The 25460-nt window shown below is 43.7% G+C and overlaps 1 protein-coding gene across 2 annotated transcripts in view; it reads left to right on the top strand.

Moving 5' to 3' along the window:
- PAPPA2 (pappalysin 2) overlaps positions 1–25460 on the top strand; it is a 295094-nt gene that overhangs the window by 12474 nt on the left and 257160 nt on the right. For both annotated transcript variants that reach the window (XM_064594278.1, XM_064594279.1), the window contains one exon: positions 23242–24313. In XM_064594278.1, coding sequence (XP_064450348.1) covers positions 23242–24313 — 1072 coding nt within the window. The remainder of the gene's footprint in view (positions 1–23241; positions 24314–25460) is intronic.

Raw genomic sequence — 25460 nt, 5'->3', positions numbered from 1 at the left:
CACATCCACTGTTAGCTGTGTGTCCTTGCCTGGTCCTCAAGGATGACACGGAACCCATGGGGATTTTTTTTTAAAGATTTTATTCATTTATTTGACAGAGAGAGAGAGAGAGACAGTGAAGAGGGAACACAAGCAGGGGGAGTGGGAGAAGGAGAAGCGGGCTCCCTGATGCGGGACTCAATCCCAGGACCCTGGGATCATGACCTGAGCTGAAGGCAGATGCATAACCACTGAGCCACCCAGGCACTCCCCCGCTCCCAACCCCCCGCTGTGGGGATTCTTGGCATCATTCTTGGGTGGACCACAGGTTGTCAGGTTGGAAATGTTCAGGAATGTCAGGGTCAAGGCTGGAAACTAGGAATCACCTTTGGCAGCCCAAATAAATTTGACCATTGCCTGTCACCTGCAATGCTTTGTCCTTCTTCCCTCCTTCATGCTCTTCTTTATTGTTCCTTTGGGCTGCCCGTTTGAGTCATTCAGAATTTGGGCACCAGGAGTATGTGCACCTGACTCCTTCTTGTTCCCATCCTAGTCTATACCTCAAGGAGGTCAAATAAACAGGAGAGAGAGGCTGCACCTTAGTTTGGATTCTGAGCCTGTATGCCATGAACATCCCTTAGCTTCAGTTCCTGATGCCATAAACAAGTGCATAAATTCCATGCTTCTGCACTTCAGTACATGGAATTGGGTTACCCTGGGGGCTCGTCAAATCCCTTATGCTTACATCATATACACCATGACCCTAGCACCTTCTAGAAAGCGTATCTTATGCGAAGTTTCTGTCCAAGGAATAACAGCATCCTCTTTTTCTCATGTTCACTACCTACTTTAAAACAATCCTACTCTTTGAATTTTTTTTTGACCTTTCTTAATGAGAGTGCTTTGTTTTCAAAAAAATTTTTTATTGTTATGTTAATCTCCAAAGAGAACATCCAGGAAATAAAGCAACAGTGGGCAAACCAAAATATCCCAATTCTCTTTATGAGTCAGCAATGAGTGGTGAAGAAAAGTGGTTCTGCCCAAATATACACATAGGGGTCACTGGAACCCCAAATCTCGAACATTTGCAATTGTCATGGCAACCAGTGGGGCTATCAAGACCAGTAATTATAGCTAATTTCCAGATTAGAAGTCCAGTTACTAATCAGAGGGGAAGAAGTCATGGAGCTGAAAAGTTAATCAGTTAGTGAATCATCATTCAAGTGGTGACTCAGCATTTGCTAATTTTCATACAAATAATTGTTGTACATTTAGGGAAGGCCAGGGAAGAAGTAAAGTAGTTGGGTGATTTATTCAACATATTGAGCTCCTAGTAGGTGAAGTTTCAGGCATTTAACCGTGTGCTGGAGAATCAGAAATGGGGAAGGCAGGGGCTGTACCTGGAAAGGGCTCACTGCCTAGTGGGAGCAGACTTGTAGCCAGTTATCACAGCCCGGCCACTGGGAGGGGCTCGTTTTGCCTCCATGAGTCTTGAGGGCTCCTTGAAGCTGGGGAAGGAGAGCTGGTAACCAGAGGGAGAGAAGGAGGCCTGGGAGGCAGCAGAATTGGGGGAAAGAGAAAAGGATAGGACTTTGGACGTGTCAGGTGGCGCCGGGGCCGCCAGCAAGCCAGCAAGGCCTGAGCTGGGCTCACTGGATACAGCAGTGAGGATATCATCGGGGGGTTGAGAGAGAGCAGTTTTACTCCAGAATTAGGGGCCTGAGGTGGGGGGCTGCCACATTACAGTGAATGGAGATATGAATGAATGGTCAGAAAGTGAAGGCAGAGGGCAGGGTCTTGTGTGCTCTGCACGGAAACTCAGCTCTGAGGGGAGGGGATGGAGGTCAGAAGCACATACAGGCTCAGACATTTTATTTCAAGGTAAGAGAGATCCGAGTCTGAAGGCCTTGTAATAAAGTGCTGGTAAAGTAAGGCAAAAGACAGCATAAATGCACAGGAGAATCGTGGAAGATGAAGTAACAGAAATGTGAAGCATGCGAATGAATGCAGGCTCAGTCATTCCAGGACATGACTGAAGACATTTTCGTTTGACCAATAACCCGTGTAGTACTTTGTGCCAGGCCTGCATCTGGTCCCTGCATAAGCATGAACACACGTGCTCCTCAGAATAAGTCAAGGAAATAGGTGGAGGAGCCGGAGCATAGAGCAGAATAGGGTGCTGCTCAAGGTCACACAGCCTTGAGTTCAAATTTGAGTGCTCTGTTCCTAGAGGACATGCTCTCATCCACTGTGTGAAGCCGTCTCTACCTTTGATGGCAGGAGCAGTAACGAGGAGCTGAACTGAACCCTTCCATCTCAATCCATGCCTCCTGTTTTGTTTTGTTTTGTTTTTGTTTTTTTAATTGCTCTCAGCAAAGGGCTCTATCCACACAGGCCAGCACTCAGAGCTCCTTTCCCCCATGGAGACCCCTTGCCCCCATCTCCCTCAGTATAGATCACATGTAATACTGGGAATCAGTCACCAAATAATGGCGGCTTTACTGTGATGGTATCTTTTGGACCTGTCCTATTCATCCCACAGCCGCTACCTTCCTTTTGGCCACAGTAAGTCTGCACGTCTCTCACTTGAGAGACCAATTCATTCTTCAGCTAATTGCACCAAAGGGAGCTTTCTCAACTGCAAAGCAGCTCAAATCACTTTCTGGCCTAAACCCTTGGATAACCCCACTGTGTGCTCAGGATAAAGTTTTGCTCCCTTAGTTTGTTACGTGGGACCCTACTGATGCTCTCAGACTCATCACTGCCCTCCAGAATAGACTCCCACTCACACACCCATGCCCATACACGTACACACGTGTGCACCTGTGTATATGCACACTCACACATGCACAGTCACTGCTTACACACACACACACACTCAGTGAATTTCTAGCAATACCAAACTATGAACAGTGACACGGATCTACCACTCTTTCCCAGGCCTCTGGCCTTTGCACTTTTTCTCCCAATAGGAAACCACTCCCACAGACCCACATTCATCTGACTTACTCTTAGTCACTCCCTGGCTTTTTAGTTAGAATGATCTCTTCCAGGAAATCTTCCTTGGTCTCACTGATGTAGATTTGTTCTCTACCGCATTCTCCTGGTAGCCTGTAGTCAGCCTTACAGACACTCAGATCAATTTACTGTAATTCCCATCCCACTTTTTATTTACTCAACAGGTACCTGCTGAGTTCTCACTGCGTGCACTGTGCTGGGGGCTGAGGTTCAGTGAACATGCAAACCCTACTCCTGTGCCATTTCTCTTCTCGGCTAGTTCCCCACTGGACTGTAAGCCGCTTGAGGGCACCGGCTATCCTTTGCTCATCCCTGCACCCAAAGCAGCTGGTACATTATGAATAAATAAAACTCACCCAACAAATATTTGATGAGAGGACGAATGAATGGGTGAATAAACAAAGGGCAAGATTTAGTCTTACAAACTGTGGAGTGAATTACTCTGTTTGGAGGTAGGCACAGGAAGATGTGCTAATCTTGAAGTCCTATTGATTTGGAAGATGTCTAAGAGGTTCTAAATTCACTCAACCTTAACTAGAAGGAGTGATTACTCTTCTCCCCCACTTCAACTTCCTCAGCTCCCCAAATCTATTGACCCTCGATAAATATTGACCAGGATCTAGTCTCCCAGAAAATTTGGATGGGATTGCAACTTGGTTTAACTATGATTATTTCTAAATTTTCAGAAATTATCTGTTCTATTTATTTGCTTCTTCTGGTTTGTACATGTACGATCTCTTTCTCATTCTCTCCCTAGAACTTTTGTTCTGTGCTTCTGTTCACATTAGGGAAAAGAAGGGAGATGTACTAGAGAAGGTTAATCTTGTTAATCTGTGGGAGAAGCCAGCAAGGGACCTGGGAGCTTTCCTTGGGTTCCAAGTATTTCTAGCCTTTGCCCCTTCTTTGGTTCTCTCAAAATCTGGAATTGTCACAAACGTCTTTTTTAGGACGTGAAGTTCTTTTAACATAAAACAGGCAGTACCTAGCTCAATTACTTTTAATCTATTCACTCACTAATTTATTTATTCAACAGATACTTATTGAACACAAAGTAGGTATTCTAGAACTATTTTTGAAAGAAGTTCCAACTTTATGCAGAATAATAATAAACCCTAACCACAGCAGAAATCTATTTTAGACATTGTTTATTTCAAGGCACATTAATAATATGACATAATTGCACAATAGAATATCCTTATAATCCTTATAATCTAGCCTGTGGCATGAATCCTGTGGCTGGAGGTAATCTTGGGCACGACTCCCACCCTGGGTGTGGTGGTCTTACTGCACCCTTGGACAGCGTGCAGAGTGTCACCGGCCTGACCTTAGCCAGTCACTGGCGGAGGAGTGGGGCACAAGCAGGTGGCTTTCTGGCTTTCTGCCCAGGGCAAGGTCTGGGAATTTAGGAGAGATGGGCTGTATGCTGCTGAGCTGCAGAAAGCTGGGCAGGAAAGATGAAGGCCGCTGCTTACCTTGCTGCTCCTGGCACTTCTGTCGCCATCCCTCCTCTGGGCCCCACCTCCTCCTAGACTGCAGCCTTCCTTTACTCTAATCCAACACCATGGTGGCTCCCATGCCCAGTTCCAGTTCAAGCTACTCGGCTCAGCAGTAGGAGCCATCTGATTGCCTGCAGGCTTCTAAGGGCTTAGCCAGATCTTGATCATGTGTATGTCACCCCAGCAGTCAAGGCGAGGCCTGGAGTGGAGTGGGCACTTTGAGTTGAATGAGTTGATGGGGAATGATCTGGCCCCTTTCCACACATAGAATCTGACCTCTCCTTGCTCCCCAGCGTCAACCATATTCCCGAGGCAGGGAAGTCTTTCCTCTGCACATGACCCAGCTGTTACCAGCTCCTGGCCTCGGCACAAGCTGTCTCCTCACCTGAAATGTCCTACCTCTTCTTCCACCATCTAAATTCTTTCCTTAACATAGTGGTGAGGAAGTCAGGATCTGGAGCCAGGTGTCCTGGGCTTTAGCCCTTTACTAGCTGTATGAACCTGGCAAGCTAAAGTCTCCTCATTTATAAAATTGGCATCGCGACCATTTCTGTTTCATGCAATTGTTGTGATGATTAAATAAGTTGATGCCCATCGTGTGCTAAGAGCTGTGCCTGGGGCATAGTGTGTACTCAGTCAATGCCCATTGCTGTTTTCATCCTTCCGTGGTGATGTGGTGGCACGAGAAGGACCCAAAGACACTGCCAGCCGACTGGGTCAGGGTGGGCTCATGCCCCTCTCCCCCAATGCCTCCTCTGCCTGTTTTCGTCCCTGCAAATTCTCTTTTCTTCTGATCTCCCGTGCACAGATATGCATGTCTGTCTCTGTGACACAGCTTAGCATGGGATTATTTGCAGTGAAACCTCGAGTCACTGGATTCCAACTAACCAGTATCCTCAACTAACCACAATATTTTAGTTATTCCATTTTTTAGGGGACAGAGGCACATGATTGCAGGATGAATTCAAAAGAGGGATCTAGTAGGAACAAAACCTGCCCATTGAGGTGTGGGTTCAGTTCCATCCTTTCCACCTTCTGTGGCCCCCATCACGGGATGTCTGACAGTGAGAAAGGATGAGAAGGATGAGAACCTTGCAGTCCTTCGGGATGAGCCTAGAGATCCCAGGCACAGATGCTCAGAACAACATGGGCCTCTTGACAACCCTCTCCTTCACAACCAGCCTCTCCTTCACAGATGGGAGCATGAGGCCCAGAGAGGGAAAGGCACTTTTCAGACATCACACAGCAGTAGGCTGGGATCACATTCCAAGCTTCTTGGTTCCCAATTTGGTGTTATTTCAACTCTTCCAGATTGCCCTTGGTTAATTTAAATTTCTTACTGGAAAGCAGAAGAAAACATTTTAGAAAGACTTGCAATAAGAAAAGGAAAAAAATATGACGTTAGTCCTCATTTAACCTAAAATGTCAAGTCATCACCTATTTTTCCTTGTTCTTTCTCTTTATCACACAGAGGCCAGGCAGCCAAAGCTGTGTTACAGTAGGGGTTGACTTATAGGTCAGCTTTAAGTGTTCTCTTTGCACACTGGGCTCTGAAGACTCACCTAGGTTTAATTTGAGAACACACACTCTGTATCCTCTGGCTTCTTAGGCTTTGAAACTGGTGGAAAAGGGTCTTTAGGTTCTGATTGGCAGAGTATTTGGGTTTGTGTGGTCCCTGAGTATAACTGGCTTCCTAGAAAGCTGCCAGAGTTTCCGTGGGTTATTTGTGACCACAGGGCAGAGGCAAAAATCTCCCGATATTATTAAGTCAACACAGGCAGTACGTGGTCATTGAGTGAATAGGAGACATGTTGGACAAATACTAATGCTCTGAACGTACTATGATTTCTCACTTTATGAAAACCCAATAGGCAACCAGCTAACCTAAGTTGGGAGCTTATTTTCACGGCACGAGGATCTGACCCAAGTTTCCTTTAAATAAAGACTCCTGCAATGCCTCTGAATCATCAAGTATATATTTAACACTATTTAAACAGTGCTTCTTAGGGCAGCATTGATTCTGTAAACTGTACCTGGCAAGTGAAATGCCAAAGCAAATTTTTGAGAGAGATCTCAAAATTGTTTATTTGGCAGAGGAAAGGGAAAAACAGGAAATTGGTGTCGGGAGCTGCTCAGCTGGAATTTTAAGAGTTCTCAGAGGGACCTTGATAGAAAGGGGATGAGGTTGCAGAAGGAGGGCTGAAGCATCCGGCTGTGGGTGTCACTGTGTCTCTGTCTCTTTCAGGACTAGCCTGTGCCTGGTACTAAGGTGTCTTCTCAAGGATTAAGAGATTCAAGATATGCCAGGCTCTCTAAGGGGTGGGACTTCCTACCATTCTCTTAGCCTTTGCACAGCCCACCTTCTGCATTTGGGGGATTTTATCCTTTCTGTTGTGTTGCTGGAATTCCAAGGTCCTGCTTTTCTGCTTTAGTTTAGGTGGGAGATCAGGTTGGTAGGAAGAAAAACCTGCAGGCAGCTCTCCACCTCTGCTGAGGAAAGGGAGCCCCCCCCCCCCCCCGCCAGCTCTCCCATCACAGATGCTCATTATGCACACCAGCCTTTTATCGTTTGGTCTTTGATGGGCTGTTTACGGAATTCCATAGCCACAGGACCAGCGGAGTATGTGAATGCACAGGGAATTTCATACTGTTCGTTCTCAAAGGTTATTAAAAATGGTTGCAATGACATCCTCTCCTCCCCGAAAAGAAATCCGTGTGCCTAAAATTACTAATTAGGAGACTGTTTTCTTTTTTTCGAGGGAATGAGTTGATGTAAGGAACATTTCAACACTTCTTACACTTCAATTATATATTTATTTCCTTATACGGGGGAAAAAAAAGATAATTTAAACGTGCTGAAATGTACTGAGGTCATGGATGGCGTTGGTACCAACATCTCACAACCATGGCTGGCAGTCACAGACACTGGGGTTCCAGATGAGTGCACAAGCTCTTTTCTGGGTGATCATGGCGATCTGGAGCAAGGCAGAGGGAGCACCAGGATGGGGTCCACAGCCCACGTTCCTTGAGAGCAGCTCTGTAGGCCATTAAATGTGTGTCAAAACCTGAGGCCTGACCCTCCGGCCAAAGCTCCAATGCAAGCAAAGGGGCCTCCTTCCCAGAAAGACTGGGGAGTGTGACTCGCTCTCTGTATAGTGCCCTGGGCTTGGAAACCACCTGCCAAGGACTGTCTTTCCCATTGCCACAGTCCTGTGGATCTCAGGAATGGGAACCCCCCTCTTCCCCCCAGAATAAAACCCAGGGCACCAGGTGCATATAAAGCTCCCCACCAGACACTGGAGCTCTAGAGCATGGCAGAGGGTGAGCCTGAAGATAGTGCCGGCCGTTCAGTGGTCCCTGGAAAGGACTCTAGTCAACCCCGAGATGCATGCTTAATTAGCAGCCTGCCCCTCAGGCCACTCACGATGGGTAGCTAAGAGGCCTCCTCCACAGAAAGACAGGGCTCCTGGTCTGCTGCCGCTTGCTTCCTCCTCCGGGTGGTAGCTGTTTAAGAACCCTTGGCCCACTGGTACAGACCTGTGGGACTCATGAGCATAGTCACTGGCCACCAAAGCCAGACGATGTGGAGGTGTTCCCTGGCAACAGCGGCAGAAATCGGGACACCAGACAGGGGTATGTGTTTCTGGGTGACACCAATTATTACAGTCCCATGGGACCAGGGAACACAAGCTCCCCTGGCCGAGAGCCAGGTGATCGAGAGGCATCCCCCAGGTGGCAGCTGCTAGAAATCAGGGCACCGGACGTGTATTAAAACTCCTTCCTGGGAGCTACTGGTGCTTGGGGTGCAGTAAGGGGACGGGGCCAAGAGAGCACCTGCCAGTCTGCATCCCTAGGACGCGTTCTGGCCGGCTGAGATGTGTGTGGTACATCGGACACCTGCCCCTCTGGCCAGCACTTTAATATCAGCAGGTGAGCCTCCTTCACTGAAGTCTGGGTGCCATGGGCTGCTTCTGCGCTGGGCCCTGGGCAGGTGAGTCAGAGCGCACCAGTTCTTCGTAGGTGGGCTCTCAGATTGCTAGTCTTGTCTTGTTGGGACACGAGCTCCGTTGATTTTCAAAGTTAGATGTTTTGGGGGCTTGTCTCTCCAGTGTATGTCTTAAAAGTTGGGATGCCCAATGAGGGGTTGGGACCCTTCGCTCCTCAGGGAGAACCTTTGGGGCTTGAATTCCCTCCTGGTTGTGGGTTGCTATGCTGAGGGTGGGATTTATGGTAAGACTGTGTCCCAGCCTCTCCTACCCGCTCATTTGCTGGCTGTGTAGTTGTCCCTCAGCCAGACCGTAGGTTTGTAAGAGAAGAAATTGTTCCACATGTACTATAGAGCTAGTGTGTCTGGGGGAGGAGGAGAATTCAGGATCTTCGTATGTTGCCCTCTTGGACATTTGTTGAGTTTTACCAGCAGCTATTTTATTTTTTAAAATGTTATTTATTTACTCATTTATTTATCTTTCAGTTTTATTGAGATATAATTGACATATAGCACTGTGTAAGTTTAAGGTATATGGCATAATGACTTGACTTACATATATTACAAAGTGATTACTGCAATAAGTTTAGTTGACTTCCATCATCTCATGTAGATATAAAAAAAAGAAAAAGGGAAAAAAGAATGTTTTCTTGTGATGAGAACTTTTAAGATCCACTCTCTTAGCAACTTACAAATATGCCATATAGTAGTGTAAACTATAGTCATCATGTACTTGATTTTCCCAGTACTTATTTAGCTTATAACTGGAAGTTTGTACCTTTTGACCCCCTTCATCCAATTCCCTACCATCCCCAAAATGTTATTTTTAAGCGCAGAATAGTGTTATATTGTTTGGGTGGACTGTACTGTTTTTCTATTATAAATAATGCCATTGGGGAGATATAATAATATACCTCTTAATTATTTCCTTACTGTGATTCCCAGAAATGAAATGACAAGGTTGGAGGATATGGATATTTTTGGCAAATGGTTGCCAAATTGTTCTCCAGAATGGTTTACCAATTTTCTCTCAACCCAGCAGTGCATGAGCGTGCTTGCTTTTCCATGTCACTAATTCTAGAGACTATCATTTACCAACCTGAGAGACAAGAATTTCGATTTTGTCTTAATTTGTGTGTCTTTGAGGCTGAACATTGAAAATTCTCATTTCTTCTTTTTTGAGTTTTCCACTCATGTCCTTTTTTTTTTCTTTTCTCCACTCATGTCTTTATACCCACCATGCCTCTGTCTCTTATTGTTGTCACCCAATATGATTGTGCAGGTGATATGTGAGCAGAGGGAAGTGACACACATGGTCACAAAGCAGACTTGTCTGTGGGGCCTGCTTGTGTTTGTGTGTGAGCGTGTGTGTGCGTGTGTGTATGTCTGAAGGAAATGGTGGAATGACGGTGGGAGTGGAGGAGATTTATGTATTTAAGTCACTAGTGGAGCTCCGTCCCCCACCCACTGCCAATAGAGGCCCATTCTCAAAGACCCAGATCTTGATCTGCTCTCATTTAGAGGCCCGCTACTCAGAGTATGGTCTGAAGGCCAGCAGCATTGGCTTCACCTGGAAGCTTGTTGGAAGCGCAGAATTTCAGGTGCCACACGAATCCTACTGAATCAGAATCTGCATTTATTCAGGCCTCTGGGGTGTTCATACCCACAGTAGAATCTGAACAGCTCTGTACTGGAGTTGGCCTTTTAGGAGGTCTGTGGGCACTTTCAGCCTGAACTCTAGGCAGATACTACTGATGAAAGGTAAAAGCTGGTGGTGTTTGGATTTAGCTCTCGCATCTCCCACCCCTCCATCAGTAACAAAAATAACTCAAAAAGTAGTTAACATTTATTGACAGTTTGCATCAGGAACGTTGCTCACTACTTTCTGTGGTTGTCGTGTGCGGGCCATAGCTTCTGAGGTTGTAAATGCCTTTGGATTCTTGTCTCCGACCACCTCATTCTGTATTTTCCTGCTCTCTCCTCTCCCTAGTGAGCTGCCACATTGACCCTCACCCCTGCCTGAGTGGCTTGTGGAGAGCTGGGGAAGCCCCCCATCCTGGTTCCCATCATCTTTGCGCACAGCAAGAGCGTGATTAAAGGGATGAGTGGACTAGGAGGAGAGCTTGAAAAAATTGCTAGGAAGATGGGAGTGAAACATTCCCAGGAAGACTTTCCCATTCTGTGCTCTAATTTATAAAAGCTTGGACTCCTAGATAAAAAGCTGAGCCTAATCCTGTCTGGAAGGAAAGTGATCTGGAGCAGCTGAAAAACACCTCCCTGGGCTTCTCTTTTCACTTTCTCCTCTTCCTGCTGACATGGCCCTGCTCTCTGCCAGTTTGTGTGGTCTTTGATGGATGGCCTATCTCCTCCTCCTCCTTGGTCCTTTCTGTTCCCCTTGTGGCCTCTCTGGGGGGCAGGGTGTTGGGTAAGTATTTCTGCAGAAAGCAGTAGATAGATGTGTTGGGGGGGGGGGCACAGGCATAACATCCTGAGAAAAGACCTTGCCTTGTATCAGGTTGATTTATGGTCATGACCTAACCTGGCTCTGTTTTTTGCTCATTTTTCTCATAAAACAAGCTTGCACCATACAGCATGTTTTTTTAGTTACCAGAGCTGATGACACTGTGCATGACTCCTCTGTTTTGTTGAATAGAACCTCACCTTCCTGGAAGCTGCTGGACCTTCTTGGAGAAGCAGAACTCTCACTCCTGACTTTGATTCTCCCAGAAGTGCAGAAAGGACTCTGCCATGGGGCTTTCCTGGAAGTGAGGTTCTATGGCCATCTCAGTGCCAAGGGCAGTATTTGTCTGAACCTTATTGTTATTTTCTACCACTTTGGCTTGTATTGTAGTTAAATGGTCTCTTCTATGGGGCTCTGCCATGGATAGGGGCTCTCTCCACAATGGGGATTTGCCCAGGAAAAGCTCTCAATAGGTTTTACCACATGTGCTGTAATCCAGCTGTGTAGGACCCAGGAGGAAGCAGCTTTTTATGTGAGGGCTGGGGGAAAGCATGTCTAGCATCACGAGAAAGTCTAAGCACTCATGATGACACAGTGCACAGAATGCTTGGTCCCCCGGGCGCCTGGGTGGCTCAGTTGGTTAAGCGACTGCCTTTGGCTCAGGTCATGATCCTGGAGTCCCTGGATCGAGTCCCGCATCGGGCTCCCGGCTCGGCAGGGAGCCTGCTTCTGCCTCTGACCCTCCCCCCTCTCATGTGCTCTCTCTCTCTCATTCTCTCTGTCTCAAATAAATAAATAAAATCTTTTAAAAAAAAGAAAAGAATGCTTGGTCCCCCTTACATCATCCCTCTAGCTCAGATGCAATTGCAGGGCTTTGGGGCAACACCGTCTGTCCCCCCTCCCCCTCTACCCCAGAGTGGTGGGGAATGTTTCTCCTCTGAGTCAAGACTCATGACTCGGTTTGACTTCTGGAACAGAGTCAGTGCAATGCAGGAACTAAAACCCATTCCTCTCTTGACCCTGTGGGAAATGCACAGGTGTCTGAGACAGGCTTTTGTCCTTACAATGCTCTCGTATTGCTTGATGGAATAAGGAAAGTAGCAGCAGTATCGTGCGGCTCAGCAAGGAGTGCTCTAACGAGAGCACTCAAGGAAGGCTTCCTAGACCAAATGGACCTGTGGCTGACTTCTGAAGGACATGCCCACAGATGGGAGGCATTTCAGACAAAGGGAGCTAGATGACATTTTCAGTGGGGCTAGAATATTGATGTTGAAGAGTGGTGTGTTGACTGGAGAGCAGGGTTTAATTGGGGAGGTATAAGAGTATGAATCTCTGTGCACCTTTCTCAGCATTGGGCCTTCTTAGCCTCTCCATTTATTTCAACACTCTGAAATAAGTTCACACAATGTTCCTGAAACACAAATACTCCTCTGTTTTGAGGAAAAGGGTATGAGATGCTCCTTTTCCCCTTTTGTCATTACCATAAAATAAGAATGCCAAGGACAGGTTGAGTCCTGACCATTCTCAGAAGATTCTTTTTTTTTCCCCCTCTCTTTTTTTTACTTTACACTGACTTTTATTTTTTTTTAAAGATTTTATTTATTTATTTGATAGAGAGAGACACAGCGAGAGAGGGAACACAAGCAGGGGGAGTGGGAGAGGGAGAAACAGGCTTCCCGCTGAGCAGGGAGCCCAATGCGGGGCTCGATCCCAGGACCCTGGGATTGTGACCTGAGCCGAAGGCAGATGCTTAATGACTGAGCCACCCAGGCGCCCCTTACATTGACTTTTATAACTCCTGGGGAGGATATGATAACTTGCCTTGTAATTATGATGCCAGGAGCACTGTTGAAGCATAACTCCCTCTATCTGGTCTTGTGGTCAGGGACTCCCTTCTGTCAAAACCAATGGACAGAAGATCCCAGAAGGGGAGAGGGAAGATTTCTGGTGGATCCTTCTCCACCAGAGAGCGGGCAGAGCAGTTTGACTGGGTTGGTTGAGAGGTAGGGGCAGCTTCAACCTGGACCACCCACTCCTCTCTTTTATTACATTTTCTTCTAATATAGGGTCCCCTCCACCAGTTACACACCTAGTGGGAAAACCAAGAAAAGAAGGTGGAGATGGAAGCCACTGGCTTGGAAGGGAGTTTTCAGTTGAGTGTTCTTGATATTGGCTTCCCTTCCACCTTCTTCAGCCTTCAGTTGCTGTCCTCGCTTTGGGATGAAAAGCTCTCCCTGTGCCTCAGGGTCCTCTAGAATTGATTCCTGAATGGTATGTATCACAGAAAACCCTGTAGGACCACCTGGAAATTTTACCAAATGTTCAGCAAGTCAGTCTATCATTTGGGCAACATGGACATAATTAACCAGCCAGCTAGTCAGTTCGGTCCTCCAAACTATTTCGGGGGCGTGGCTGTTAGCCTCCATAGGTTTTGAAGAGTCAGATCCCAATCACCTTCAAGGAGTGGTCTGCATATTTGTTAATGCCACATTCACCAGCCTGTATTGCTCTTCTTGATTCAAAACAATAAATAGATACTTATTTTTTAGTATTTGAAATATTTTATTTTTTATTTTTTTAAAGATTTATTTATTTATTAGAGCGAGAGAGAGAAAGAAAGCACACAGAGGGAGAGGGAGAAACAGACTCCCTGATGAGCAGGGAGCCTGACGTGGGGCTCGGTTCCAGTACCCTGGGATCATGACCTGAGCCGAAAGCAGATGCTCAACTGAATGAGCCACTCAGGTGTCCCAAATTCAAAGTATTTTAATGCAGTGGAAAAAGCATGGGCTTTTTGGTCAAAGAGCACTGGTTTGGATCCCTGTGTCTGGCCCTTACTAGATGTAAGACTATGGATGACTTGTTTAACTTCTATGACCCTTGGTTTTTGGTCTGTAAATGAGGATAATAAAATCAACACATACATTTGTGGTAGGGTTTAGTAGGGGTGGCACATGCCCAGTGTCTGGAGCATAGTAGACATTTAATTAAAGGTAGTTTAGGTCCCTTTATTTCCTCTTGTGATGAGCAACAGATCTCCTGAGTGCAAAGAAAGAACCCAAGAAGTGGAAAGAAGCAGGATTATTTCTCTACAGAGGCCACATTTTAAAATGTACCTAGTAAGCGGTTGTCTGTAACTCTTTCGCTATGATGTTTACTACTATTAGAATTTCTCATAATCACTCAGGGAGACTGTATCCTCGTTTGAAGAAGGCTTTTCTCCTTGACAGTAATTGACTCTATTAATTCCCAAACAATTAATAATAGAGAACTGGATGCAAATGATTTTTCCTGAAGACCCACATCTCTGTTAAGATATCCAGGGTCTGTAAATATGAGTTTTGGAGTTAGAAACAGGAATACAATGAATAGGATATACTCCCTCAATTTACTTTCCTTTTTCTCAAAACTTAGATTAAATACAGGGCAAGGTGTTTGAACAATTTTAAATTCAGTCAACATTGATACATAATGGAAGCCCGTTCCAAACAAGAACTGGAAGAGTGATTCTTAAAGTCTTAAAATGACATGGTCCAAATGTTTGGCTTCAGTACCATCACCATTCTTCAAGTTACATCATTCAATCTCATTTTTCCAACCCATGGGCTATCATAGTTCAGTGTTGAGTGATTTCATAAATCATATTGATGATTCGGTCCCTCTGTTCCTCCCAAGAATGTGACTTTGATGAATAAACAACAGTTATAACACATTTGCTTTTATCACATATACATCCAAAGTTGTAAAATCTCAATGTTGCAAAAGCTAAGGGTTTCACCACATATAGTGTGTTGGCTTATGCTGCCTTGGTTTTGTCAGTCTCTACTCTGCTAGTCTGAAAAGAAAGAGAAGTCTCTTAAATGGGGATTTGGAAATTTTTCCTCTAAACCAAAGTCTGTCTTGCTCCTATTTGATGGAGTTAAGAAAGCAGGCCTGGTGTCCCTCCTGAGAATGTGTGGATGAGCTGTGCAGGTTGCTCTGTGATCCCACTTTGTGGTTGAAGGGGCTGGACAGCAGGTCTGGGATGGACAGCTTTTATTTATCCAGCACAGTTGGTCACTCGGTGCTTAAAATGGGTAGCCATTTTAAGGCTCAAAATCCAAAGTGGAGGCAATATTTACCCTTTACTTTTTTTTTTTTTTAAAAGACTTGTTTATTTAAGAGAAGTTTTAGGTATACAACAAAATATAGAGGAAGGTACAAGATTTCCCATATTTCTACTGCCCCTGCACATGCATAGCCTTTGCGGTGATCAATGTCACTCACCGGAATGGTACATTTTATTATTTACCAAGAATGAACCTACACTGACACGTGATAATTATGAAAGTCCATAGTTTCCTTAATGGTCACTCTTGGTGTTGTACATTCTATGGGTTTGGACCAAAGTAAAATGACATATATCCATCATTATAATATCACACAGATTATTTTCACTGCCCCCCAAATCCTCGGTGCTCTGCCTGTTCATCTCTCTCCCCTTACTCCTGGCAATCACTGACCTTTTTATTTTCTTCATAGTTTTGCCTTTCCAGAATACCATATAGTTGGAACCATACCGTATGTAGTCTTTTTAGATTGGCTTCTTTGACTTAGTAATATATATTTATGCTTCCTCCATGTTTTTTCATGGCTAGGTAGCTCATTTCTTTTTAGTGCAGAGTAATGGCCCATTGTCTAGATGTACCACAGTTATTATCTATTCACCTAATGAAGGACATCTTGGTTGCTTTCAAAATATGGCAATTATGAATAAAACTGCTACAAATATCTGTGTGCAGGTTCTTGTGTAAACAGAGTTTTCATTTTCTTTGGGTAAATATCCAGGAGTGTGATTGTTTGATCATATAGTGAGAGTACGTTTAATTTTTCAAGAAACCACCAAACTGTACCATTTTGAATTCTCACCAGCAATGTATGAGAGTTCCTGTTGTTCCATATCTTCACTAGCATTTGATGTTAGCATTCTGGATTTTGGCTTTTCTAATACATGTGTAGTGGTATCTTGTTTTAAGTTGCATTTCCCTGATGACATATGATGTGGAGTACCTTTTCATATGCCTGTTTATTTGTATATCTTTGGTAAGTTATCTCTTATAGTCTTTGGCTCATTTTTAAATGGGTTGTTTCTTTTCTTACTCTTAAGCTTTAAGAGTTCTTTGTGTATTTTGGATGACAGTCTTTTATCAGATGTTCTTTTGCAAGTATTTTCTCCCTGTCTGTGGCTGGTCTTCTGGTTGTCTTGACACTGTCTTTAGCAGAGCAATAGTTTTTTTATTTTTAATCAAGTCCAGCTTATAAATTACATCTTTCATAGATCATGTCTTGGTGTTATAGCTAAAAATGTCATCACCAAACACAAGGTCATCTAGATTTTCTCCAATGTTATCATCTAGGGTTTTTGTAGTTTTACACCTTGCATTTAGGTCTATAATCCATTTTGAGTTAATTTTGATGAATAGTGTAAGGCATATGCCTAGCATTATTGTTTTTTGTGTGGTTATCATTGACCCAGCACAATCTGTTGAAGAGACTATCTTTGCTCTGTTGTATTGCTTTTGCTCCTGGTCAAAGATCAGTTGAATCTATTTATGTGGGTCTATTTCTGGGCTCTCTGTCCTGTTTCATTGATGGGTTTGTCTACACTTTCACCAATACCACACTGTCTTGATTACTGTAGCTTTATAGTAAATCTAAAGTGACATTTACTCCTTTTAAATTCTAAAAAATCAGCTCAGCAGCAAAGTACACATAGCCACTTCAACAGTCAGAGGGAGAAGGAGACACTTGGCAGTTTGCATCTGATTTCAGTCTTTATCATGGTGGAACTGGCTCAGACAGGCTCATCAGAACCAACTGTATATCTCTTCCCAATCCCATGTTCAGCAACATCATATTGGTAACTTAAAATTGGCCATTGTAGAAATATTTGTACTACAAAAATTGGCAAATGCTACAAATCAGGACTTGTTTTTTTTTTTCCCTTTTCTTTTCTTCAGAGGACCAGTTGTTAAATATTTTCCAGCATAACATTGGCTTTATACCTGATTTCTTCTTCCCTTTAATATTTTATCATCCAACTCCTCCTTGTCATAGCTAATGTTTGTTCATCACTTTCTATGAGTTAGGCACTGTGCGGAGATCTTTCACATGTATTCTTTTATTTAATTCTCCCAAAAACCTCAGGAGGTAGGCCTGGGACTGAAAGATGCTAAAGAGACCAGTGAAGGACAGATTTTATTTTACAGGTACAATTTGCAAATAAGTAAACTGAGGCTCAGCAAGGTGATATAATTTTTCTGGGGTCACATATCATGTTAAGTAGACTGGGGACTGAAACTTCCACTGACTCATGCTTGGAACCTCCATCATAGAAATCTGTTCTAGGCTCTGAATCATGACACTTCAGCTCTAGTGTACTGTCTGCACCCGGCCTGACACCCGACCTCTCAGACTCTCAGTGTCTTCATCTATACAATGAAACTGGTGATAGTTATCCTGCCTAGCTCACAGGATGGCTTTACCATTTAAATGATAGTTACACAAGATTGCTTTGGAAAGCTCAAGTACTATATAAATGGGAGATATCTTTCCATGCTAAGAAGTAAGGGAAAAAATATTCACAAAAAGAATACCACATCCCAATTTAGAAGATTCAGCTGAATTGGGTATTTGATACAAGGAATTTTACAGTGGATGTTTCTGGGTGAGCTGTCAGGACCTTTGATTTGGGAATGTTTGAACTTACATCTTGGAGTTCCTTGGCTTTGGGTCTTCCTAACCTTTTCAGACAGTTTGACTGGTGATCAAGGTAGCCCTAGTTTCATGGGCAGATTTGGATAGCGTCAAATTATTAACAAGATGGGTCAGTGCTAGAAAGTTGGCATTTAATAACTTTAGGGAGAATTTCTGCCATATTATCTCCATGTTTTAATAAAGAGGTTCTTTTGCTGTTCATATAGCTACTTATACTTCTCGCTTTCAGCATATCTCATTGTAGTTACTTATTTAAGGCTTATTTTCTGCACTGTACTGAACTCTCCATGATGTCAAATAACCATTTGATCACTAGAAAACCCCACCACAAATACTGAGACTGGCAGCTAGTACTGCTTCATAAATATCTACTGAGAAAGTACGTGGGTGGACTAACTACATGGAACTCTTGTAGTGTTCATGTCTTTCTTGTGCCACAGTTGTCCATCTGCAAGCTTTGGAAAGTTCCTTAATTGCAGTTGGACCAAGTGTTCAGGACAAGGCCAGCCATGGGATGTTTCCTGCTGCAGTTCCTCTGTGTGCTCTCGGGATATCAGAGGCATTTGGCAACAGTAGGAAAACCTCCAGCTATTCCTTAACTTATTCAGTCCAAGACCCTTACTGTGTTATGCAAGACCTACTTTGACCTGTTTCCACCCGTGATGCCTGCCATCTTGCTGTCCCCACTGTGTGGAGTGATCCATAATTCTTTTGCCTGGCCAACTCTTACTCACTCTTCAAGAGTAGGTTTGGGTCTTTTCCCCTCAGGAAATTCTCTCCAAATTATATGGGTTGAGATTAGGCTCTGTTTTCACTCACCTATGTATTCCTTGATCTTAAGTTTTGATATATTGAAATTATCTCTTAATGTTTCCACCCACCCATGAGAGTATAACTCCTCAAGGGCAAAGACTGCTTTTTCTTCCAAAGTTGAAATGAGTTTCTATGTCTGGCATGAATGGGATGTTCAGTAAATGTTTGATGAACTGAAATGACTAATTCCAAGTGAAATTTCATTTCCCAGAAGGAGCAAGACAGTGAGATGATGTGAACCCTTTGTTTAGTAGGGTGACAGTCCTTCAAGTGACCAAGTATGATCCTCTTCCCACCAGCTAGGGCTGAAGTGTGGAGCATCAGGTTATAGGTTCAATGTTGGAGTTAAATCTATGTTTGAGCAGAGGGTGCAATTTCAGCCTCACTATATTGGTTTATTCAGTCTTAAGAGAGAAGAGAATCATAATTTTCTATCCACATCCTCCAGATTGGGGGAAGGGGTGATTATTAGTACAGACTGTAGAAGATGCAGGAGGACAGAAATATTTACTTACTTTGTCTTTGGAAAATCTGAAAATCCTCACAAGGTTGTACTCAAGATTTCATGAAAGAGGCAGGGCTGATGGCGGTGATTATCAGGGAGACGTAAGCCACACCATGCTTCAGTGCCGCAGTTTCCTCTTTTGGAATAATAGATCTTTCAGTGGGAGCGGAGGATATTTATTTTCATTTCAGTGGTCTTAAATATGAGTTTTATTATAGGTAATAAAAAGCCCCAATTAATTATCAGTTCCTAGACAGTCAATTAGCCACATTCCCTAATAGCATCATATCTGTGCACTATTTATAACAGGCCCTTATTTCTTTTAACTACTCTCATTCCATTAGTTTGCTGAATTAATGTACAAGTACATACAATGGTTACATAGGTTGTATTAAAATGCCTGATCAGATGTGATTTTTAAACAAATGGTGTGAAGCCATTTCAGATGAGCTTTCCATGTTCATGTCTGATTTAACTTACCATTGATAGTAGTCTTTCTAATTCTTCTTCACTGATTGGAAAATACAATGACTCCCAAATTCTGTCTTCTGCACTTCCATCCACTGGGCAGTAGTGAGAAGAGTGATTTCTTTTGTAAATGTGGTGGATCAGCAGCTCTCAACATGGTCAAAAGAAGTGTATTTGTGAAAGTTTCACTTGTCATTCTGATCTGCAGCTAGGTGATAACATTGGGGTCTTAGTTTGGGCTGCTATAACAAATATACCATGACTAGGTGGCTTAAACAAAAGCAGTTTTTTTTCTCAGTTCTGGAGGCTGGTAAGTCTAAGATGCCAGCAGATCCAGTGTCTGGTGAGAATCCTCTTCCTGGTTTGCAGATGACCCTCTTCTTGTATCATCACATGGCAGAGAGCAAGAAGAGTTAGCTCTCTTCCTCTCCTTAAAAGGATGCTAATCCCATCATGGGGCTCCATCCTCCTGACCCAGCTGCCTCCTACAGGCTCCATCTCTAAATATCATCACAATAGGAATTAATGTTTCAACATATGAATTTTAGGGGGATATAAATATTCAGTCTATAATAATTGGGTTAGAGAATTCTTTCTTTCTTTCTTTCTTTCTTTCTTTCTTTCTTTCTTTCTTTCTTCTTTCTTCTTTCTTTCTTTCTTTCTTTCTTTCTTTCTTTCTTTCTTTCTTTCTTTCTTTCTTTCTTTCTTTCTTTCTTTCTTTCTTCTTTCTTCTTTCTGACATGGAATGAGTGCAGGGCAGTGCTTCAAAAACTATTCTCTTCCTATAGATGAACAATGGTAATACAGCAAATAAAATGCAGTTATCTAGGCACTTAGTGAGGTTTCTCTTATGCAACTTGGGACATCTTATTAAATTAGAAAGCAAAGAATAATTACTCTGATAATCATTTAAAAAGTAATACTTCTATCATACTTGTTACAACTCCCAACTAAAATGACTATTTTAGTTCTTCTGTCTAATAAATCCTTTCTAATGTCATTACTAAAACTTAGATTAATCTGAACTAGACTATTATGATAAAGTTACATCTTCTATGTATTGTCTCAAGAAGTTAGAAATATCATTTTAGACACACTATCAATAATTTTATAGCTTCCTATGAGAAAAATAAGGAGAAACAATTGTTTTATTGATACTAACCAGAAGTTCTAATAACAGTAAGTAAAAGTGTTCAAAATTGCAACTAGATGCCTGGTAGGTAACAAGTTAATTATCTGGTAATTTATATGTGAAACCTAATAATTTGTAATTCAACTCACATATAGACAGGCGCTGACTTATATTGGTTCAACTTACGATTTTTTGACTTTATGATGGTGTGAAAGTGATACATATTCAGTAGAAACTGTACTCTGAATTCTGAATTTGGATCTTTTCTTGTATGGTCCCATATTGGACCAGTATATGGTCCCAATACTCTCTCGTGATGCTGGGCTGCATTGAGCCAAATGACAAAAAATGAGTAGACAACTGATACCCTTCCAGCTGTTCTGTACCCATATAACCATTCTGTGTTTTACCTTTAGTACAGTATTCAATAAGTTACATGAGATATTCAACACTTTATGATAAAATAGTCTTTGTCTTAGGTGATTTTAGCCGATTTCTGTCGGCTACTGTAGGTATTCTGAGACATACAAGGTAGGCTAAGCTAAGCTGCAGTGTTCAGTAGGGTAGGTATATTCAATTCATTTTCAACTTACGATAGGTTAATCAGGAAGTAACCCCATCATAAGTCAAGAAAGATCTGTAGATACACCTATTTATATGCGACAAATATAAAATAGTATCCCCAATTCTTCCTCTTAAAAACTAGCAGATGCTAGTCGAGAGCTTAGTAACTTCATGGTCCCGATATTAAATATTGTAGTACATTTGTTCATAGGTCAGCAGATGGATATAATTAAGGCTAAATGTACTTATCAAAATAAGTTAACCAAATTGAAACTCTGAACGAGGGAACTTACTCTTCATCTCACTAGATTTGTCTACCCTTTTGAAAGTCTTCCCCATACAAGAATTTGTTAAAGCAGCAGTTCTTATGCTCCTTTATCAGACAGATCTCAGTGTAGAAACACCTCCCCCCCCCACCTAAACAAACAAAACTGGAACATCACCATTGCATTATACCTAGTCCTCACCAGTACTTCAAAGTCTGATTGTTAGAGTTGCTTTTGTTGAAAAAATGTGGTTTTTTTTTTTTTTAAAGATTTTATTTATTTATTTGACAGAAAGAGAGAGCACAAGCAGGGGTAGTGGCAGGCAGAGGGAGAGGGAGAAGCAGACTCTTTACCGAGCAGAGATCCCGACATGGGGCTTAATCCCAGGACCCTGGGATCATGACCTGAGCCAAAGGCAGCCACTTAACCAACTGAGCCACTCAGGCGCCCCTGTTTTATTATTTTTTTAATCACAAGTTACTGATTTATGCTAGAGACAGAAGAAAAGATATTCTGTCATTTATGAAACAGTAGCAACTTTTAAAACACTTGACTGCAATCACAACAGGAGGCCTCATGGCTTTTAAGTCCTGACTCTCCATAGAGATTTTCTTTTTTGGGTGGATTTTATAGGAACTCAGGGGCATAAATACAATTATATAACAGGCTGGGGAAGAAAGACTTTTGGTGTTAGCCTCAGATATGTGATTCAGAGGCTAGCAGACTTCTCCATCATTTGTTTATTATATAAAGCAATGCTTATTAAGCATTTCTGGTGTGAATGTAGTGCCTCTATGTAACTTACAAGTAAAATCTGCTCCTGAGACTCTATTTATATACTATTAGAAGAGGTGCTGGGGGGATGGTGGGTTCATAACTACAGATGAGTTTCTGGGAACATTCGAGGCATCCAAATCACCTTTGGGATTCCTGTTTTATCTGTGGTTGTGTTATATCTGACTCCTTTTTCCTGCTGGCAACATATTAATGATCTAGTTATCTACAAGTAGTCCCTCCTTTGTTTATTCAGTTGGACTTAAAAGTTCTGTGCCCTCTGAGTAAGATGGTGAGGTAGTGTGTATGGTAAGGAGCTTCAGCTTCATTTCTCTGGTAGAGTTTCACCTCTGTACTGTGGTGGGCATCATTGGTCATAGGACAACTATTCTTATAACTGACTTGACTATTTTTTCATCTAGGATGATGGGGCGGTACCATTTTGCTTACTCTGGGGAACGGCTATTCACTGTGGATGGGCACCCTTGCACTAGAGGGAACAGTGGGCTGAGAATGATACCTGTTACAGTCTTCTCTGAGGGATTTCCCTATTCACCAACTCCTTGTTTTCCCCCAGGAGAATCATAATTTCAATATTCAAATGAGGAAAAAGGACCTTTTGAGGGAATAGGAGATTATTGTCTTTTCTAAAAACTGATTGCACCCATGGCTTCTGAGGAAGGGAGGGAAGACGTGAACTCAGGGTGAGGAATTTTGTGACAAACTCTAGAGGATGGTTGTCACTTGCATTAGACATCCCCTTCTTAGCTTCCATTTTGATTATTGAAAAATACCAGAATGAGTTAAATTGGATGGAATCTCAAATTAGATTCATTTTGGGGATAGATGTTGCCAGGATGGCCCGATATGGGGTACTGGATAGGCATCTCAGGTGGGGAACCTGTATCACTTATTTTTTCCCACTAAAAACCTACATTCTTGCTATTTATATGGGTTTTCTTCTCCTTTTCTCCATCCCCTTTGTATCTGGTATTTCTCCCCTCGATTCTTCCTTCTTTCCCAGGTGTGTTTGATAACTGCTCCCACACTGTCAGTGACAAGGGCTGGGCCCTAGGGATCCGCTCAGGGAAGGACATGGGAAGGCGAGATGCTTGCTTCTTCTTCTCCCTTCGCACCGACCGTGTGAAGAAAGCCACCATTGTGACTGGCCACAGTCGCTACCAACCAGGCACATGGACACACGTGGCAGCCACTTATGATGGACAGCGTATGGCCCTGTATGTGGATGGCACTCGGGTGGCTAGTAGTCCAGAGCAGTCTGGTCCCCTGAACAGCCCCTTCATGGCGTCTTGTCGCTCTTTGCTTTTGGGGGGGGATAGCTCTGAGGATGGCCACTATTTTCGTGGACACCTGGGTACACTGGTCTTCTGGTCGACCGCCCTCCCACAAAGCCACCTCCAACACAGTCCTCAGCATCCAACTGGAGTGGAAGAACTGAGCACCCTGATCCTGACAGCCAGTTTTGAGCCCTTGGAAGAACAGTGGGCCCCCTTTAGGGATGGGGAGTATCCACGGCGTGAGGTTCTGCAGGGCTTTGAGCCTGAGCCTGAGATTCTGTCACCTTTGCAGCCCCCACTCTGTGGGCGGACGGTTTGTGACAATGTGGAGCTGATCTCCCACTACAATGGGCACCAGCCCCTCCAGGGAGAGAAGGTGATCCGCTACCAAGTGGTGAACATCTGTGATGACGAGGGCCTGAACCCCATCGTGAGCGAGGAGCAGATCAGCCGGCAGCACAAGGCACTGAACCATGCCTTCAGCCGCTACAACATCAGTTGGCAGCTGAGTGTCCACCAGGTCCACAACTCCACCCTGCGCCACCGGGTTGTGCTTGTGAACTGTGAGCCCAGCAAGATTGGCAATGACCACTGTGACCCTGAGTGCGAACACCCACTGACGGGCTATGACGGGGGTGACTGCCGCCTGCATGGCAGGTGCTACTCCTGGAACCGCAGGGATGGGCTCTGCCACGTGGAGTGCAACAACATGCTGAATGACTTTGACGATGGGGACTGCTGTGACCCCGAGGTGACTGATGTGCACAAGACCTGCTTCGACCCCGACTCACCCAAGAGGTAAGGGACTGGGGCTTGGGGTGTCCTACTTGTAGGATGCATTTATTACATCATTTTATGCTTTTGGTTTCTGGAAAGAAAAGAGGGTTCACACAACCCCCAAATAAAATATTCATCCCTCCCATGAGACATTACTGAGCTTTTGTGAAGTCCTAGGTGTTAGATAATTAGGGACACAGGGATGGCGAAGACAAGGGACAGCCCTCACAGAACTCATTTTCTGTGGAGCAGACAATGTGTACATGGTGTGACATGTACCTGAAGACGTATGCCCCAGGTGCTTGAGGCACAGGAGAGCCAAACAGCTTAGTCTGCCAGAGGAAGCCAGGGGCTCTTCAGAGAGCAAATAAGGTAAACATTGGCAGAAACCAATCAGCACCAATTATACCTGAGTGTTCTTCCTATAGTCGTAGGTTCCCAGCAAAGTAACACAAATCTGTGAAGAGGCCTCATTTGCCTGTGGTCTCTGGTGCAGTTTGGGCTGCTCAGCAGTTTAGGAATACAAGACATTCTATAACTAACCCCATGTCTCCTTAAGGCGACCACAGTCTTCCTCTTTGCCCTGTTAGATTCCATTCCCTACACAGCATCCAGAAAGATCCTTCGTAAAGGATAAATCAGAACCTATTTCTCCCCTTCTTACTTTCTTTCTCCCCACTGTCCTTAGAATAGAATCCACGTCCCCCACCTGGCTCGCAGAGTGTGCTGCAAGCTGACACCTGCCTACCTCCGTGCTTCTTCCCCCAGTCACTCTCACCCCCTCTCTGTGCAGCCTCTCTCCTGTTCCAATGAGCAGATCAGCTTGTTCTTGCCTGCAGGCTTTGCAATAGCTGTTTCATTTTCTTGGAAACCTCTTTCCCTTGACCTTCCCTTGGTGGGTTTTCTCTTGTCATTTCTATATCGACTGAAATGTCACCTCCTGAAGAGGCCTTTCCTGATTTTCCCTAAGTTAAGTAAGCTACTCAATCACTATTATGTCGACTAATTTTGATTCTTTGTGTAACACTCATCCCTTCTAATGTTTTCTTGTACAATAGTTTGTCTTTCTCCTGCCTGAAATGTCATTCCATGAGATCAGGGCCCTTGTTAACCACTACATACTTAGTGCCTAGAATAGCCCCAACATAAAGTCATTTGTCTCATGTTT

Source organism: Mirounga angustirostris, unplaced genomic scaffold, assembly GCF_029215605.1.
Source record: "Mirounga angustirostris isolate CCGP_5_RB_7025 unplaced genomic scaffold, mMirAng1.0.hap1 SCAF_6, whole genome shotgun sequence".
NCBI lineage: Eukaryota > Metazoa > Chordata > Mammalia > Carnivora > Phocidae > Mirounga > Mirounga angustirostris.
The sequence above is the reverse complement of the archived record's forward strand: the minus strand, read 5'-3'. Positions and strand labels throughout refer to the sequence as shown.